General features: G+C 44.5%; 2 protein-coding genes and 5 non-coding genes across 7 annotated transcripts; 6 read left to right on the top strand and 1 right to left on the bottom strand.

Annotated features, from left to right (window-relative positions):
• Positions 1–411: 411 nt before the first annotated feature.
• CUNH11orf54 (chromosome unknown C11orf54 homolog) lies at positions 412–7,300 on the bottom strand. The gene is made up of 8 exons (XM_065729988.1): positions 7,060–7,300; positions 5,664–5,762; positions 4,691–4,764; positions 3,777–3,878; positions 3,369–3,545; positions 2,509–2,658; positions 1,826–1,942; positions 412–596 (listed from the first exon to the last, which is right to left on the bottom strand). The coding sequence occupies exons 1-8, from the start codon at positions 7,115–7,117 to the stop codon at positions 423–425; spliced, it is 951 nt and encodes a 316-aa protein (XP_065586060.1). The 5' UTR covers positions 7,118–7,300; the 3' UTR covers positions 412–422.
• A 2,205-nt stretch (positions 7,301–9,505) lies between these two features.
• Positions 9,506–17,366, top strand: TAF1D (TATA-box binding protein associated factor, RNA polymerase I subunit D). The gene is made up of 10 exons (XM_065730014.1): positions 9,506–9,735; positions 9,833–10,289; positions 10,555–10,730; positions 12,181–12,241; positions 12,552–12,819; positions 13,984–14,027; positions 15,128–15,181; positions 15,913–15,950; positions 16,438–16,510; positions 17,074–17,366. The coding sequence occupies exons 1-5, from the start codon at positions 9,515–9,517 to the stop codon at positions 12,669–12,671; spliced, it is 1,035 nt and encodes a 344-aa protein (XP_065586086.1). The 5' UTR covers positions 9,506–9,514; the 3' UTR covers positions 12,672–12,819; positions 13,984–14,027; positions 15,128–15,181; positions 15,913–15,950; positions 16,438–16,510; positions 17,074–17,366.
• Positions 13,777–13,848, top strand: LOC136044858 (small nucleolar RNA SNORD5). Its single transcript, XR_010621860.1, has one exon. It is a non-coding gene; the product is annotated as a small nucleolar RNA SNORD5 (small nucleolar RNA).
• Positions 14,838–14,964, top strand: LOC136044857 (small nucleolar RNA SNORA40). Its single transcript, XR_010621859.1, has one exon. It is a non-coding gene; the product is annotated as a small nucleolar RNA SNORA40 (small nucleolar RNA).
• LOC136044862 (small nucleolar RNA SNORA1) lies at positions 15,551–15,682 on the top strand. Its single transcript, XR_010621864.1, has one exon. It is a non-coding gene; the product is annotated as a small nucleolar RNA SNORA1 (small nucleolar RNA).
• Positions 16,079–16,151, top strand: LOC136044860 (small nucleolar RNA Z40). The gene has a single exon (XR_010621862.1). It is a non-coding gene; the product is annotated as a small nucleolar RNA Z40 (small nucleolar RNA).
• LOC136044853 (small nucleolar RNA SNORA18) lies at positions 17,040–17,171 on the top strand. The gene has a single exon (XR_010621856.1). It is a non-coding gene; the product is annotated as a small nucleolar RNA SNORA18 (small nucleolar RNA).
• Positions 17,367–17,832: the final 466 nt, after the last annotated feature.

Here is a 17,832-nt window from a genome sequence, read left to right as displayed (position 1 = left end):
CCGAGCGCGCTCGGGTGTTTCCGGAAGAGGCGCTCGGGCGGGACTGGCTGCCGCGGGAGCGCGCCCAGGCGGCGGCTCTCAGCCCTCGAGCGCGGCCCCGAGCGCGCTGCGGGCGCGTGCTATGGGCGCGTTCTTTCTGATGGGAAGCGGGTTTGCTGTGCATTCTAAAGGCAGATTCACGCCCGGCTCCACATCACCAGCAACAGCCGCACAGGAAAGCCACCAAACCGTGCCAAGAGTTCACCAATAGTAATATTTTAGTGAGATTACAGCTCCAATCCAGCCACGGCTCCCTCGAACGGATGTGAAGGGCTGGCAGCCCGCTGCTGGTGCGTTGGCTCCGGACTTTGATCGCTGTGCACGATTAGAGTTCTAAGAATCAGCATTTTCACTCAAAAACTGGCATCCGTGGTGCAGGCCGCTCAGTCGCGCCCCACGCTGTGGGTGTCCTTGGGCCGGTCGATGCGGAAGAGCAGCTCTGCGGGCACCAGGTAGCCGCGGTACTGCGCGGCCTCCGGCGTGGTGTCGGCGTGGTAGTGGCCGCCCTCGCCGTGCTGGCTGAAGCAGTGCGTGTGCTCCAGGCGCAGGTCGAAGCCCTGCGGGCAGAGAAAGGGCCCTCAGTATGCGCGGGGTCTCTGGAGATTGGGTGTGCACTCAGCCCGAAGGATGCCACAGCTGTGAAGTGCTGAGAAACGCGTGCGATGCTCGTGCAAACGCTATGAGAGAGCTCGCTGTGGTGAGGCACTGCCAGGGGCTGCCCAGGGAGCTGAGTGCCCCATCCCTGGAGGCCTCCAAAGTTCAGCTGGATGGGGCCCTGGCAGCCTGACCTAGGGGGTGGTGACCCTGCCGGCAGCAGAGGGTTGGAACTGGATGGGCTTTAAGGTCCCTTCCAACCCAAGGCACTCTATGAATTTGTTAACATAGGATTAAAACTGTTTTCCACTGCTATCTCTAACAACACTCAAACATTTCCAAAAACAAAGCCTCAGCAGAATGCTGTTGAGCTATCAGAGGATACAGATAGCAATAACCCAGCTGCATCCACCACACAAGTCATACTGGTTCTGTTCAGCTCTCTACAGCTGTTTCCAAGTAATGTTCAACAGATTCTGGGAAGATGTACACAACTGAAAGTTGCCAAGACAGAAATTCTCACCACCGAGTGCATTCAAGAGAACAGCACGCTTCATTTAACTCTGCAAAAATATTTTTCTAATTGCTAATTATGACTGCACTGTTAGTTACAGAACAGCTGGTTTTATGTATGGTTTACCTGGTTGATGTTGAACAAAATCTTCCTAATGGGGAGCATCTTAATGACTTTTGAAACTAGACTGTTTTCTATCCTGAACTGTTTGCTTTTGATTTCAGTGCTTGTGAAAGATGCTAGATATCCCTTCAGCACAAGAATTTGCAGGCTTTGCAGCAACTGAGACACGTGCTACAGACATTCTGACACAGCACTGTCCAAGTTAGTTCCTCTGAAAGCAAACATGAGCACATGGCTGACCATGCTCCCATGCTCTTGACATCCTTCCTGATGTGTCCTGCTGTGAATGCAAACTGTGCCAAAAAGTTTGGGATGCAAACATTTGCACACTGCAACTGTAACAGAACCACCAAGGTAAATTCACTCTGAACACTCACTACACCAGAATTGGCAGGCCAAGCCCCAGCTGAAACGAATGGCAAAAATGAGAAGCTTGCATTGTATCACACCCTCAGAAAGCTTTTCACACACCCCTGTTCTTAATGGAAAAATCACATCTGCAACAAAACTCATCACAAGACCCAGTTTATACTTAGAAATGGGGAGAAGACTCACTGGATCTCTTGAGACAATCACTGGCTGACAAATCAGTGGAGCCTTCATTTCAAAGAATTTGAGCCAGTTATTCACATCCTCATCAGTGTTCAGAGGACAGGCTGAAAATTCCGGAGGCTACAGTAAAAGCAAAAGCTTTAAATAAGAAAAAGATACTTACACCAAGACAGTTCTTCTCTCTAGCACCTTTCTGTCACCTTCTTCCTCCACACTATTCTGTTCAAGTTTGCTTTTGCCTTCTAGAACCCACTCTGTTTCTGCCAGAAACAGAAGCCACCAGAATATTGCTTCTTTCATTGCAGATACCTAGTGGGACATCTACCGAAGTGATGGTTTTCTTCCTGGTATATTTTAGAAGCTCAATTATTTAAAAAAGGTAAATGTTTATTGCTTTCTGTGAGCATCATCTCAGTTACTGTATTTTATTTTATTTCACTATACAACAGTCATGCAATTCCTTCTCTAGTTGCCTGTAGATTTTAAAAGAAAAGATCGAAGAAGAAAAGTAATACAGCATTATTAGTTTTGTTATGTCAGTTTTATGGTATTCGCTTCTGATTTTAATACAATACTTACACAAGTTTAAAAACACAAAAGATAAAAGTCAAGACAGTAAGAGATCGTACCTAGATTCGTAATTCTGTTTTCAGTATGATAAAAAAGTAATACTGAGAGCAACTTACCATAATGTGAATTTTTGCTTTCCCCTTCTGAATGATAAACGTACCACCCATCCCAACTGGCTTCTCTCCATAGTGTTTCTCTAAAATTTGTCTTAGACAAGACACAAAATTAAGTTCCCCAGTTCTTCCATTGGCTTTCACTTCAATCACCTGGAGGACAAAGCGATTTCATCACTCCTACAGCAACAGTCTGCAAAGGTCTGTGAAAGCTGTTCTGAAACTCCCCCATACTTATAACCCAAGGTTACTTGTTCAAAGCATGAGTTTTCCCCAGAACCATTGCTCCATGTCCTTCCAGTACCAGATCCAACTTTGTTTCTGACTTCCTGTTCAACACTAGCTTCACCTGGGAAGGGCACAGAGTCAGTTACACATAAAAAAGTCATATGGATAACTCCCTTCCATCCACTGGCTGGCCTCAGCTCTAAGTTCTCAGAGAAAGACTGCTGAGTTTCCATGCAGTAATCTGCTTTTTGGCTGCTCTGCCAGCACTGCTTTGTGTCAGCTGTGTTGAGGGAAATGCTTCTACATAAAAATGAGGAATCTGTAAATAATTTTGTGGACAAGTCAATTGTACTACAATAACCTTAAGCCACTTCATGTTTGGACTGGATGTGAATGGATGATTTATGAGGGAAAAGTTCTACTAAACTATTACTTATTCCTCAACATTTTATACACTTCTCTGTATCCAACAATTCTATTCATTCACCAGCCACAGTTTCTCACGTTTACATATTTCTTTCATGGGATTGCTCTTTCACTGTTACCCCAGAAATGTGATTTAAGAATACTGACAAATGCATTTCCCTTCAGCAGAAGGTTCTACAAGAGAGGTCACCTTTGATCCAAGCACGCACCTTACCAGGTTGGCCCTCGCTGGCATAAAGGTTGGCCAAGAGCCCAAACTCACAGTCTGAGTATTTACTGCTATACTTCTCAAGCAGGCATCCTTTATCTGCAGGATTTATCTGAGCAATGTAGCTCCCATTTATAGCAGGCTTCTTCTCATTCTCAGTTTGAACAATAGGGATAAGCTGAGACAAAGAAGATGTAATAAACTGATAACAAGTAACTGTCAGTACAATGATCATAACAAACATATACACAGTTCAAGCTTTGGACTACGTAGCTTATGCACTTCTGGCATGAAAGGTGCTACTGAATGATCATTTTGTTGTACATGTGAAGCATCAAGCATGGCACCACTCTACTATGCTGATACTTGCATTACATCATTGAAAGCCATCACACTTTTAGTTACTGACCTCTGCATTTACACCAAGAACCCTAGATGAAACAGCCCCAGCTCCAAGAATGAATGCTCCAGGAAGCTCTATATCTTTTGCAACAGTATTTAGATCATAAACCTGCAAAAGAGACACAAGTCTTTGTGCTGCGGCGCTCTGGTCTGGAATAGTCAGTCTCAAATTGTCACTGTAACCTCTGGGTTGTGCATTCACAACACTCATTAGTATTATGGATAATTAGGATCAACACAGCACCCAAATCTAAACAACACATTTGATAGTAGTAGAATGGATACACCCCTACCTATTTTTCTGAAGGGAAAGTCTACGTACGTTCCCCTGCCATTTTACCCCAAAACTGAACTAGTGTTTTTACTGAAAATTATATTTGCATAAAATAAAATTAAAAAAAGAAATTGCAGGAAAAAGAACAATATACAAGACAGATGAGGCTGGCTGTCAGAAAGGAAGCATCATATCCTTGGAAAAGGACAGAAATGTCCATCTATTGCTGGCTTGAAAACACAAATACAGCCAACTGTTATCAAGAAGCACTTGAAATCAATGGCGTACAATGAGCCATGTATAAATGTGCAGACAAGCTCCTCTAGTCCCTTCTGTGGCTCCTGTCACAGATCATGTACTTTCAGTACCATTCAGTGCTTGCAGGCAGGAGATAAACCATTGGTCAGCATATGATATTTCTGCTAAGATGTGAAGACTGTCTGACATGGACTATGTTTAATAAACATCAGAATCAACTTTAAAAAACATGGAAAACTAAGTCTCTTCCACAAGTGGAATCTTACAGTATCTGTTAGTCCTGGGTTTTGTTTTTATTTCAACAACATACTGCTTTTGTATTAACAAATGAATTCAAATACCATAGCTACAGAAAAACAAAAAACAAAAAAAACCAACAACCAACTCACTTTTTCCTTCTGTGCAAGAGGTATGAGATATGGAACACCCCCCACATCTGCTATTCTAGGCTTTCCACAGATGCCTGGAAGAATACAGCCAGTTAGTTTGGTACAACGTTTTCCCTGACAATCTTAACCAAGCACACAGCCCAACGCACTAAAAGCAGACTGTTCAAACATGGAGTGCACTTGGAGATCACCATTTCTCAGCATGCTTAGGTAAGATGTTGCACTATTAAGAAACGTAAGGACTGTAAGCCACAAAATGATTCACAGTAGGGGAATTTAATGCTAGTCAACTTGTAAAATAAGCACAAAACAGATTTACACTGTGGGCTACAACTGCAATTTGCTGGTTCTCCAGCTTTCAGCACACAGCTGACCCTCCCATTGGGAGACTCCACTTGGCAAATTACTGCAGCATTGGATGCCCAAGTCATCCCATTTATTTGGACACATATCTGGTATGAATTTGGGCATGTATCTGGATATGAAACACCTTCTCAAGGTGCTTCTTGTGCTCCACTGATGATAGAGAGAAATCATATGAGCAGCACAGATGAGGTAGCTGTCTTCCAGACAGACAATGTCAAAGACTATGAATCCCATGCAAAATAAGATAGTTTAACTTACAATAAATGGACAGCAGGAATTTAAAACAAAGGGAAGCACAACTCCTTAGGACTTCTTAGTGACTGTTATGGATCTAAAACATTTATCTGCTGGAAGATAACGCCACTTCAAAACTTTCTGAGTGCACTAATTGAGGTATATGAAATAAGTGCATAACTCCAGACATAGGTTAAGAAAAAAAAATGAGAACAGCTGCTTGGATTTTTTGTGCCTGTTAACGCATCACCTAGGAAGTGCACACAGGAATAAAATGTGTTTTCCCTTTCATGAAAATGCTTTACCTGAAAAGTAACCTGAACTCCCCTAACACCTTTAGAAAGAACTACAGAAGTTGAGAACGCCAGGTTACCTTTAGCAGGAAAGTTGAAAGGTTCCTGAGTCAGATCAGGACAGTCTACAACAGACACTTGGGCATCAGCAAAGTTTTCTTTCAGTCCTTTCTGCAAAACTATAATTAAAAAAAAAAAAAAAAAGCAATGGCAAAGTTATTAGCAAAGAAAAGTTACTGAGAAGTTGACGAACCACTAACAAGAATCTACGCCTAGCCTTTACCAGAAGATACTTTACAGAATACACAGATACCCTAAGAAACTCTACTGACTTAAATGTTAGTGCCTGTAGGTGCACTGTTTCTTAAGTCAGAACTTTAGAGAACAAGAGCTTGTCCAGAGCACTGCTAGTTACCACGTTAATTATGAATTTTACAAAGCTTTTGATTTAAATACAGCAGCTGGGAAATAACATGGATACCTTAAACTACATGCAGCAGTGGCTTTGTTCTTTTTTTTTTTCCACAAGGTCAGACAATTATGATCACAGTAAAGTACTATACGAGAAGAAAAAAGCTTTAGCTGAAGTGGTGATAATTTCTTAAAATACATGAACTAGACTGCATTGGCTTGACTGTAATCTCAGACTGCTGCCTGGGAACACCTGCTCTCACAGGATATGGACTGCTATATTTCTGTTCATGAGCAGATATTCTGACAAGTGCCACTGGCAATACAGGACAAATAATGAGCAGAGCTGATGAGCAGTCCCAAATCTGAAATTTCTTTTGCTTCATCTTGGTGTTTTTAGGCCCATAACCTGCCTAGGCACTTCAGCAACAGGGAGGACTCCGACTTCAACACGTTTGTTGTTTGGAAACAACTTGTTTGGAAGAACAAAACCTCTCTGAAGTAAAATCTGCAGTGCTGCAGGAAACAGAATACTGGAAGGAGTAGTGCCTTTCTATAGGGACAAGGAAATGACAAGCTCTAAATGCATTTTGCGAAGATTTTGGAAAGAAAAATAAATCATTCTCTGCAGTCTGTTTCTAACTCAGTCAGCAGCAGAGGAGCCAACCAAGCTCAAGGAAGAAAAATGTATTGCATCCTGTCAGGTGTGTTTTGAGCAGTTCCAAAAGATACTGGAGGCAGAGGAGAACAGGTGATCCCAATTGTGTAATTAACCTCAGCCTGTGATTGTCAAACTTTCACAACCCCTACACAAATCTACAGATGCAGCAGATTCAAGACTTTGAGTGTTTGAGACTGTACTCAAATGTCAGCTGGGGCTTTGAAGGGGGAGTTATTCTTTGCTTCAAAGGAAGAGTGTATAGAAAAACGGAGCTTTTCTTTACATCTCAGTGGGCCAACAGCAAGAACATTCTACATACCATACAGATGATCTGCTAGGAGCACTAAGGAAAGTATGAAAACCATATTTCAAGTTTATGAAAGGTTACACTCTGCATGACTTACCCCCAGCAAGCTCCTCAAGGCTTGGAACATGAAAAGCAAACTTTTCAACCTTAGCCATTGCCCGTTTGGTTCTGATTTCTTCAGGTCAGAAATTACAGTACAACACACTGCAGAAGTGACTGATCTGTCAATGAAGATAATGGTTTAGTGATTAAAGCATGCTGTTGTCAATATGCAATTTAACTTTCAAACTCACACAAGAATACATAAACAGCAGAATTGTTATGATACCATTGAGGGAAAAGCTTCAAGATTATATGTTTTCTCTCGTGCTTTGGAAGAAGGTGCATCTGCTGGCTCTGCAGCTGGTTCAGAGCACTACAGGTTAGCCCTCAAACTTCCAGCTCAGTGTAGACGAATTCACAGAATTGTAGGGGTTGGAAGAGACCCCTAGAGACCACCTAGTCCAACCCCCTGCCAAAGCAGGCTCCTCCCTATAACAGATTGCACAGGTAAATTCATAATACGCTGAATCTAGTCCAAGGGACAGGTCAGTTATCTGTCCTTTGTAAGCCAGAAGCTATACTACTTTGAAAGAAAGCCAGGCTTCTCTAAGCACAGTAGTTGCCTCGCCAGGTCTCCCCTACCTTAATGTTTACTTTTCCAGCATTGGCTACTGCGGACTTTCAACCTTGTCTGCCAATTTCTTATGGGCACGTTTCCCATTCCACAAGGGAACAGGCTAGTAGCATGTCTCAAAGCAAAAAGAACAGCAGCAAGTTCTGCAGTAGTGGGCATTATATTGGTACAGACCTCATAACAAAAAGCTTTGGTTGGAATAGAAGTGTCAGAGTTCCTTTGAAATGAGCTATATTTCAGTCAGCTGTGCAGCAACAGTCAGCTATGAGGGCAAACCACCAGCTCTGTGCACAAGCAGCTGGTTATTGCTACCTATAAACCAGCCCCAGCAATCATTAACTCCTTAGGCACATGTCTGCTGCACAAAATGGGTCTCAGGCCTCAGAAAACAAACCCAAAAACCATTCATCTGACATTCCCAGATTTGACAGAGCTTTTGTTAGAATGGTTTGCGATGTAAGACAGCAATTAATAGGTACTTTTAGCTTCTATCTAAAAAAATATATAAATTCCTAGCTTTTATGATTGTCAAAAGTATTTGAAAAAAATCAACTGTCCTCTCAAAGGGAAATAAATACAGTAGAAAAAAAGGGTGGGGAGATCAAAGCAGTCTCCCAAGTCTCTGAGTTCCAAGTTCAGCTGCGCTGAGTTATTCCTGTAGGAAGCAGCAGAGAAAGCAAGCAAGCAAGCTATCCGTGTAGAGTGACTTCTGCCTTAGTTGGGCTCGTCCACTTCCATGGGTGCCTCTTTCCCTTCTCTGACTGTGTAGGAAAAGGTAACGGCTGGATGTGGTGCCTACTGCCAGATGGACTGAATCAGACCTCACGACTTTTAAGAGCGCACTGAGGAGAAAAAGAAGTCACGAAGTCAGAGGAAGAGATGACGGCCCAAGCCCACGACAGCGCGCTCCTCGAGGCAGCAGCGCCGCGCGAAGGGCAGAGGCAAGGTGCAGTTGGGGCAGGCAGATCACCGTCAGCTCACGGCATAACCGCCCCGATCCGACCCTCTGCGGAACGGCCGTGAAGGGGAACGGGGCGGCCCGAGAGACAGCGCCAACATGCTCCACTACGAGAAGAGCAAAGCCGGGCCGCGAAAGTGAGGAAAAAAGAGCCCCGGAGCCAAACCTGCACAGCGCAGCGGCACTCCGAAGTTCTTCAAGCGAGCGGGAGCGGCGCAGCGAGCCGAAGACCAACGCCCGCTTCGGGTCACGGCGAGCAAACGCGCGCTGGCCTCACGGCGCGGCGCACCCCGCCCCCGCAAGGCCCTCCCCCTTCTGCTCTCGCGAGAGCCGCGCGCTATTTAAGCTCGGGGGAGGCCATTGCGCGCCCTTTGCGGTGGTGTAGCGTGAGGTGAGTGGTTGTGTATGTGCGGCATCCGCTGCCATCCGCGGCGCGGGGCCCGGTGCGAGGCCGAGGCGGAGCGGAGGACCGTCCTCACACCCGAGGGGGCGCGGGGAAGGCCCTGGGCTGCGGGGAGCGGGCTCCTCGTGACGGCGGGGCGCCCCGCGGCTGCGGGAACCGCGCGGTGCCCGCTCCGGGATGCTGGGCGGGCCGGGCCGGGGCAGCGCGTTGGACCGCACATCCAGCTGGAAACGGGCGGATTCCTGTGGGGCGACTTGTGCCCATGAGCAGCGAACAAAGCGCTGGTAGCTGTTGTAGCAGGAGGTGCTTAGGGCTGCAGGAGCAGGAAAGTGGGGTTCTTACACCCAGATCCTTAAAATGACTGTAAGCTACAGCAGAGTGCTTCTGTGAGACTTCGAAGTGCTGCATCCTGACCATGGGATCCATGAGCTGCTGGCTCGTGTGTGTGTATGTTTACATGTGAAAAGCCTTTCCTGGGGTAATGTGTGGTTTTATTTTTTAGGGCAGATTGAAACATGACTGATACAGATGAATTCCACGCTTCTGGTTCTGATTACCTTAATAGCCAGGAGCTGATATCCACTCAGCGGAAGACAAGATCAGCAAAGCGTGCAGCAAACTCACGGAAGAAACATTTGCGCTCGAGGCAGAAGGATGGTGCTCCTGAGGCACCTTCAGGTGGGATCTGTAGTACTTACAGATCTTCAGCTGAGGTGGACATCAATGATTCAGAAATGTGAGTTGTCTCTAGTTGCTTAGAATCGTTTGTGTGCAGAACTTGTGACGCACTGTAAATGTATGTGTTCTTTGGGATGTGGTTGTTTCTTTTTCAGTGATGTTTCGGCTGCCGGTAGCAGCAAGCACCGTAGGAAGTGCTCTGCCACTCCTCCAGGGCGAAAGAGATTGCAGTCTTCGAGGCAACAAGCAGAAGCTGATGCAGGAGTGCCTGACAGTGAAAGTTCCGATTCCTCTGTGCCCTGTCAGAGCCCAGTGAGGCCATCCGAAGCCCCCGAAGAGAAGAAATCCAAGTTCAACTTGAAAGCCATTTTTGCCTATCACTTCAGAGGGAGGAAGTTTAAAGCTGCTGCGCACCGGAAGTACAGGAGCAGTGGTTCACATAAGACAAAGAGACCCGCTGAGCGCTCACGGCGGCGCGGTGGCAGGCAGCCCATGACAGCCTCACCACAGGAGCGCCTGAAGAGGCTTAAGGATCGAGGCTTTCAGTTCCCTTTTGTTGAACAGCATTATGGGAGGAAACATATCCCCTTAAATATGGTTGTTAGCTATGAGGTGAGTCCTCTGTTTTGTGGGAGTGAAGTTGTGGTTTTGAATTTAAGAGCAGTGAATGCAAGTTGGCCTGTTGTGCTTCTACTCAACACGCTACAGCAAAACGAATCCACTTTTATTTCTTTACATGGAGTGATTGCTATTTTCTGTTTAAAAAACCAAAACAGCTGACCTGAGGCTGTCACTTAATATTGGGAGTCAGTTGATTGTATAATGGTCCATTTCTTTGTTTTGTAGTGGCATTTGCCTGATCTGTTTTTTCCCTCAGCGAGCAGCTGCAAAGGGATATTTCCAGTACGTTGAAATGCTCAAATATGAAGAGCATCTCAAAAAGGCTTTGAAGGCCCTCGAAGCTAGTGAAGACTTAGAGAAAGAATGCCTGGCAGTGAGGAAACACAAATATTTAGATGATGAAGGCCCCGTTTCTCCTATCCAGGAGACAAAGTAAGTTCATCTTAAGTAGTATAAAAGTTGCTGTTTTGCTCTCGGCTTAAATATAGTTTGTGTGTTTACAGCGTTGCTGTCTTTGACTGGTATGTGCATCACAGTTATTGGTGAAATACCTCTTAGGTTTTTCTGTAACTCAGTAATGGATTCTGGTGGCTTAGCACCACTGTGCTGTGCACTCACTCCTCATCCTGAGAAGAGCAGAGAGAGAAAATAGGGAACAGCTCATGGCTTGTGATAAGGCCAGGGCAATCACCTGTTACTGTCACAGGCAGAAGACTCAGCATAGGAAGACTGTAATTATGTTACTGGTAATGAATGAAGGCAGTGAGAACTAAACGACTGACGCCTTCCTCCTAAGTTCCCTCCTCCCCCCAAGTAGTGCAGTGGGGGCTGCATTCATTCTGTAATGCTTTGCATTCTCTCTGCTCCTGCTGCACATGGACTCCCTCCTATGGGAAGTTATCCTTCTCCACCTGAGCCCAGGTGGGATCCTTCTGCTACCAAAACCTTGCCACTTCAGTCCAATACACAGGTGTGGAGGTTGGCTCTGGCCAGCACCTATACACCTGCAGCCTCTCTCCAGTATGTCGAAGGAATCAGAGGGGAGCTTGTGAGAAAACTTGTGGATTGAAATAAAGACAGAGTGAAAGCCAGGGGGCACAGGTGATGCAAAAGCAATCACCCAGCACTTTCCATAAGCAAACTGATGCAAAGCCAATCCCTGAGCTGCAGCTGAATCACAGAATTGTAGGGGCTGGAAGGGACCTCTCATTGAGTCCAACCCCCTGCCAGAGCAGCTCCCTAGCCCAGGTTGCACAGGTAGGCGTCCAGGTGGGTCTTGAAGAGCTCCAGAGAAGGAGACTTCACCTCTCTGAGCAGCTGTGCCAGTGCTCTGTCACCCTCACTGTGAAGAAGTTCTCACACACATCTGTGCAAAACTTCTATGCTTCAGTTTGTGGCCATTTCCCCTCATCCTATTGCCGCACACTGCAGAGTCCAGCCTCATCCCTTTGCCTCCTTTGCTTTGGAAAGACCACACCCCCAGTTTTTGTTGCTTAGTGTGGTGGTGTGAAGTATCCAGGTTCATCATTCTGGGTGGGCTGCCCACCCCCTGCCCCTGCTCACCCAAAGCTTGCTTGTTCGGGGTGGGGTGAGAGGAGCAGCATGCAGAAGTGCAAGTCCTGAGGCTGTGCAAGCACTGTTGAGCAACGGCCAAAATTGATAAAGGGAAACTAGGTCATGGTGGAAATTGTTCTGCCAGCATTGGTAGCGAGGATCTAATTGCAGAAACTCTCAGAGAACAGCCTCATGTAGGAGTGGGAGTATCTTACACCTGTGAGCTGTAGTGTTTCCATATGCATTATGAGGAAGAGGCACTGTGTTAGAACAGCTTGTATGTGCTACTACGAAAGTACAGATTTGATTTGGATTTCATGTATTTCAGTGATGATGACCATAACTGTTTGGCCTCTGATAATCCAGAAGACCTTGATGTCAGAGTAGTGGTGAGTAAATATTCCTTAACTTGAAGAATACTGTAACCTTCTTTTGAGGTGTTGAAGAAGTAACAGATGATGTATTGAGTACTTAGTTCTTGAGCTTGGAGCTGGGATTAACCCGTGTGTGACTGTGTGATTCTGATGTGCAGTACTAGAAAAAGTTGATTGAAAGAAGTTTGCAGTTTTGAAACAGTGTTGGAATATGTGGAAATTATGGAGTTCTCTGAAGCATTCCTAAAGCTTGGGAGTTAGTCATCAGTTGTTACTGAAGCATCTCAGAAGTAGCTTTGTCAGCACTGTTTTTTCACTGTCTTAGGACAACAGCTGTTTCATTATAAGCAGCAAAATTCCCAGCAAGAAGAAATCAAAGACTGAAACAAAACGAGCAAAGTCAGCTGGAGTGGCTCAAGTAGAGAAGAGTGCTGCTGGTAACTGAGCGCCTGTGTGGTTCTCTTGAGTGAACAGAAAATGAGTGGATAAAGTGGCAGCGGTTACTTCCATGAGATCTTAAGGCCCACTTGGTTTAAAATGTTGAAGTCAGCGTTGAGCTCTCAGCCAAACAACCTCATCAGATTTGTTTTAAGGTGAGTTTATGTCTGAGACTGTTATGAGAAAAGTATGGCCCATCTTTTTGCTGAGCACGTGTCTTCTGTGCTGTGTGAAATGTGCACTAGCTATTGAGTGGCTGGTAGTCCTGCTGAAATACCAGGTTCTGCAGCTTGGCTTCTGTAATCAATGGGTCATGTTATTAAAAGTTCCAGCACAGTAATTAAGCAGTGCAGTACAGAGAAGTGTATGTATGTGCCTGTGGACATAGGTGCACTCATTACAAAGGGGAGCTGAGACCAGTTTCTCTCAGCTTTGTAAAGGAAGCTTGAACTTTCCTTACTTTAACTTGGTACCTCAGACAGAATAAGGCTTCTGAAGTGTCATACTTGAGGGATGATTTTTCAGTAAGATCCCTGTGAAATCCTATTGATACATTTGAGACAGTGATGAAATAATTGCTTATGGTTAAGGTTGTCTGTTCATCAGTGCAGAAAAAACACTTTAGAAAACTAATTCTCCACTCCTAAGTCCAATATAATAATCTAAAGATGCTTTAAAGCAACTAGCAGTGCAGTGGAAAGTTCGTTTCTTTCCCCTCCTCCCCCTGAGTGGGGTTTTGTGAATGTGAGGAAGCAGGAGATGAAAGCCCTTCAGCACTGTAGGACTGTGCTGATCTCACAGCACCAGCAGAACTTGCTGCAGTTGCTCAGTCTAAAAAGTGTTGAAGTTGCATTTCTCAATCTCTGCAAAAAGAAGCTAGGCATTTCCCTGTTGCAGCTTGATAGCTCTGGGGAGTGCGACTGCAAAAGTGCTCTCTTTGCTAATTGAAGATCAGATTTAATAATGGTCCAAAATTGGTGACTGAATACAACTCTTTGAGGCACCTAGCTGAGAAATGCTGTGTGTGGCTTGAAAGACTCCTGCACCTAGGAGTGGAGTTCTGGCAGGTTAAGGCATAGCGAGGAGGAGTGTGGAGTCCTGCTCATTCTGCAGTTCATGTGATGAATTTTTCTGTTCAACTGCTGAGTGACTCAGAAATGAACTAAATTCCAATTCTGATTAGAACTGGATATATGCACCTGAGAAGTGAACTTACTACAACTGCTAAATTGATGGCTGAGAAGTAGCTTTTGCCTTTGGGAATCTCAGTTTATATGACTGTAATTGATTATTTTTATCCCCTTCATTTTTTTTTTCAGTTTGTTGCTTTTGTGTGATGAATATTGATCATCTGCTATGAGAGGTAAGCTGTTCCTTGGTGTGCAGTTACTTTCTCCAAGTAGCTTGTTTGCTTTACTTCACAACTCCTATCAGCTCATCCTGTATGTTTGAACAGAAACTAAAGCATCAGTTCTTTAATACCTGTATATGAAAAGCAGTTTGTGTTAAAGTGATGCACAGCAATACTTGTTTCACCTGGCATTGAATTCTAGAGGGTAGATGAGCCAACAGTGTTTTATTTTGGGTGCTCCCTGGAGCCTTGTGCTCTGAGCAGAGATGTCTGCACTTCTGTCACATGCAGCTGCAGCATCTGATCACTGCCCTGTGGTAAAACTGCAGGGGGAAGGGACATCAGGAGGAGCAACTGCACATTGCTGCTAAAGCTGCAGAGCTTCTCATGGAGGGATGTTATCAGATGTGTGCCTCTTCAGGAGGGCCTAGGAAATAGCACAGAAGAAAACTTGAGGGATTTTCTTTAACATAGGGAGTGAAGAGGTACAGCTACACGAGTAATGTAAATGAACGTTTCCTTGCAAAGGATCAAACTGAGATGTCTGCTTTCAGCTTTTGTCATAGTAAAGGTACTGAAGTAGATGTGTCAACGTGACACAGTGTAAGCTGTTCTTACAACACTGAGATACTGAGATTGTTGCACCTGTTACTCAAGTCCAGATCATTCCTGTTTCTTGCAAACAGAAGGCCCAATAATGGATGGTGACAGTGAATGTAGTAAGTATGTAACAGGCGGGGAGGTACCTTTATTTCTGTGTGCTGTTCTGATGCTGCTTCAAAAATAATGAAAAACAGTAGGAAAGCAGATGCTTTCTTTTTCAGCACGTGTTCAGTTTTTGTCTGGTGCTGTAGGCAAAAACCTGGAACCTAGTGCTTAGAAAAAAACCTTCTTTCGCAACCCACAGCTGATGTGTGTCTTGGCTGTGTTACTTATATGAAGGGACAGTGCTGACACTTGAGCAGTAATTGAAGTCCTGGACCTGGGGCATGTTTCATTTCATACTGCATGTGCTGAAATGCAGTCCAGTTGTGTTGTTTCCCTTCTAGAGTTCTCCCAGCTCTGCAGCAATGAGCTATTGTAACCATTTTGATCTGTTTGAATTCTTACAGCTGGGGCACATCTGTTATTTCAGTGCGCTGCTGTGGAACACAGTGGTTAAGGAGGTATGCTTTGTTTCTGCTCAGTTTTGGTGTGAGATGTGGGATCTTCTCAGAGATGCTTTGGTGGAGCTTGTCAGACACAGCAGTGCAGAACTGCTGGACAAGTTGCTACGTGATGAAAGTGCAATTAAACTGATCTTGTTTTTTAACACTGCTTAAGGGGGAAGACTGTTCAAAGTTGCTTTTTCCTAGGGGATGTTGCTGTGTGGGACTATAAGCTGAAGGCTTAGCTATTTTTTCTTTTTCCTAGGAAACGTTATTTCATTTCAAAAGACAAATCCAGCTTCCAGAAGGCAGCTGGTGATGTCCATGTTACAGGGAATTGGCTTTAAAATGGGCAGTTCTGCAGGTGTAGGGAAGGGTTCATTGTTACGCCTTGTTATTCAGCAGGCAGACACAGCTCCCTGTGTGTCTCAATTGAACGACGGGGCCAGAAGAGCAACAGGTTGTGCTTTCCTCACTGTAATGCCCATTGCAGTGGTGACAATGAGACCTGTAACAGCCTTGCGGACTGAAAGAGTTACGCAGACGTGGTTTAAAATGCACTCTCTTGCATCTTCAATGCCATAGAGCTTTGATTTCTTGTGTGGGTAGGTTTTGGTGATAGCTTTGTGACAGACTGATTTTGAAAGAAGTGCTGCTTATTCAGTGTAACAGCACTTGAATCTTGAGATTACTGAAATGCTGAAGAAACGGAGAGCCGTTAATCAGATGCTGTGATCTGCCCTTTTCAGCAATCCCACCTGACAGTGCACACCACAGGAATACCTTGGTAAGTCTGATACCAGATTGTTATAACTTGCTTAGTGAGAGTTAGATGTCTTTATCTTTCTGAGCTGGATTATGGCTCTCTTTCTTACTGAATGCTCACCTTCCTCTAAGCTTGAGGCCATCTAGGGAAGTTGTTGTGATGATTGGCAAAATGTTCAACTGCTCTGAAAAGAGTGAGTGAGAATGGCCTTTCTGAACAAATCTGCTGTCTGGCTTCCTGCTGGGTGTCCATGCTGAGGTGTGACATGCAGAATGTTGCCAGTGCATAGACAGATTTTTTTTTAATTAATAAAACTGGCAAATTACCTTTTTTACTGTTCAGGTATTGTAGTAGCTTGAAGTGTGGTTGTGGTGGGAGAGGTCTTCAGAAATGCCCATAGTGATGAGAAATGACTTCTGTAGGTTCTGGAACTTACTGCTGTAGGTTCTGCTTGCTTGTATGTGCATGCATGTCATTTTGTAACCCTGCAATGATGTTGCTTTTTCAGGGGACACGTGATTAGAGAAAATGAGAGAAGAAATGCAGAAAGCCACTTGGCAGAGATTGGAGCTCCCTTGTAGGTTAGTATGCCATCTGAACTTCTGCAGACGCATTACTTTGAGGGGTCTGTTTTTCAGTGACTAGAGCTGTTCACCAGATGAAGCTTAGTGCCTTCTGGAGTGTTGCACAGGCACAGCTCAGTGCTGTGTTGGTATATTTTAAAGTAGTATTCACTGTCAGTCTGTTAAGTGAAGATTTCTTTAAATTGGATCTATCTCAAGAAAGCTTTCTCAGTCTGAGATTAAGTGATGAGCTGAACTTTCTGAATTTAAGCTTTACTTCTAAAAGTAAATTAGCACCAAGAGAAGTTAGGAGAACTGTTGAAATGTGGTTAATTCCCTCTGTTTCATACTGTTTGTGTAACACCAGCTTTTAACATGAAACTGTTGATATGGAGTTGCTGCTGCATCTTCTCAAATGGAGTGTTCCTGTAACACTTCCCTTCCTTTTCCCCCAGATGACAAAAGAAAGAAGGCATGTGGTAGGAATGGACGAGATGCTTTTCCAGTCTGCTTGACTTTTGTTGTATTAGTTTATGGTAACAGAAATGTTGAGGTCTATCCCGATAGGATCTCTTCTGTAGGTTCATGTCGTTGGAAACGCCTCACAGAACAAATTTGTGGTTTAGTTTTACCCTTTGAGCTACCTGTTAGCTCTGTGGGATAAAACTACAAGACAAACCTTCATGTGCTATTTCAGGAATGGAAGTAACTAAAGTGTCACATTCTCCCTCAGGTACTGGCTCATGCATTTGATATAAGTGGGAAAAAAAGGATTCAAATGGAAAATCTTGGTAAGAGTGAAAGGGAGCATGTTCTGAGATTTAAAATATAACTAAGGTGTTTAATTGTGTGGGTTGAACTTACTCATCAGCCAGGTGCTCATGAAGGTGCCAGACCTCTTTCATTATGTTGTTTTCTGGTTGGTTTGAAACAGACTCTTCCTCCTTCAATCCTGAAGTGATTACTTACTGCTCCTTGTGGTGGCTGTAGGTTAAAAAAAAACAAATTCCAGCCCTGTGGATGTCTGTCCAGTCTTAATGAACATGTAGGATTTTTGTTCTGCGTGTAAACCAGCAATACTGTTTTTCTGTCATTAAGCTTCAAAGATTGAAAGTCTTCGGAGTTGAATTTCTGAGCATCTCGGTCAGTTTTACTGCTGCAGTGTTAGCACTCCTGGGTTCTATGGAATACTGCCTAAAGTAAAACACAGATGATACTCTGGAAAAGAACGAGCCCCTTGTGCTGGGAATGTACAAAACATTTGAAAGAATTCTGAGACTGCTGACATCTGTGGAATTTCTTTTCCCTCTTAATTGCATGGCAACTTCTGTGAAATTAAT

This window comes from Cyrtonyx montezumae, unplaced genomic scaffold (genome assembly GCF_038088225.1).
Source record: "Cyrtonyx montezumae isolate F1298 unplaced genomic scaffold, pur_monq_1.0 scaffold_12, whole genome shotgun sequence".
Classification (NCBI taxonomy): domain Eukaryota; kingdom Metazoa; phylum Chordata; class Aves; order Galliformes; family Odontophoridae; genus Cyrtonyx; species Cyrtonyx montezumae.
This window is presented reverse-complemented; position numbering and strand designations above follow the sequence as displayed.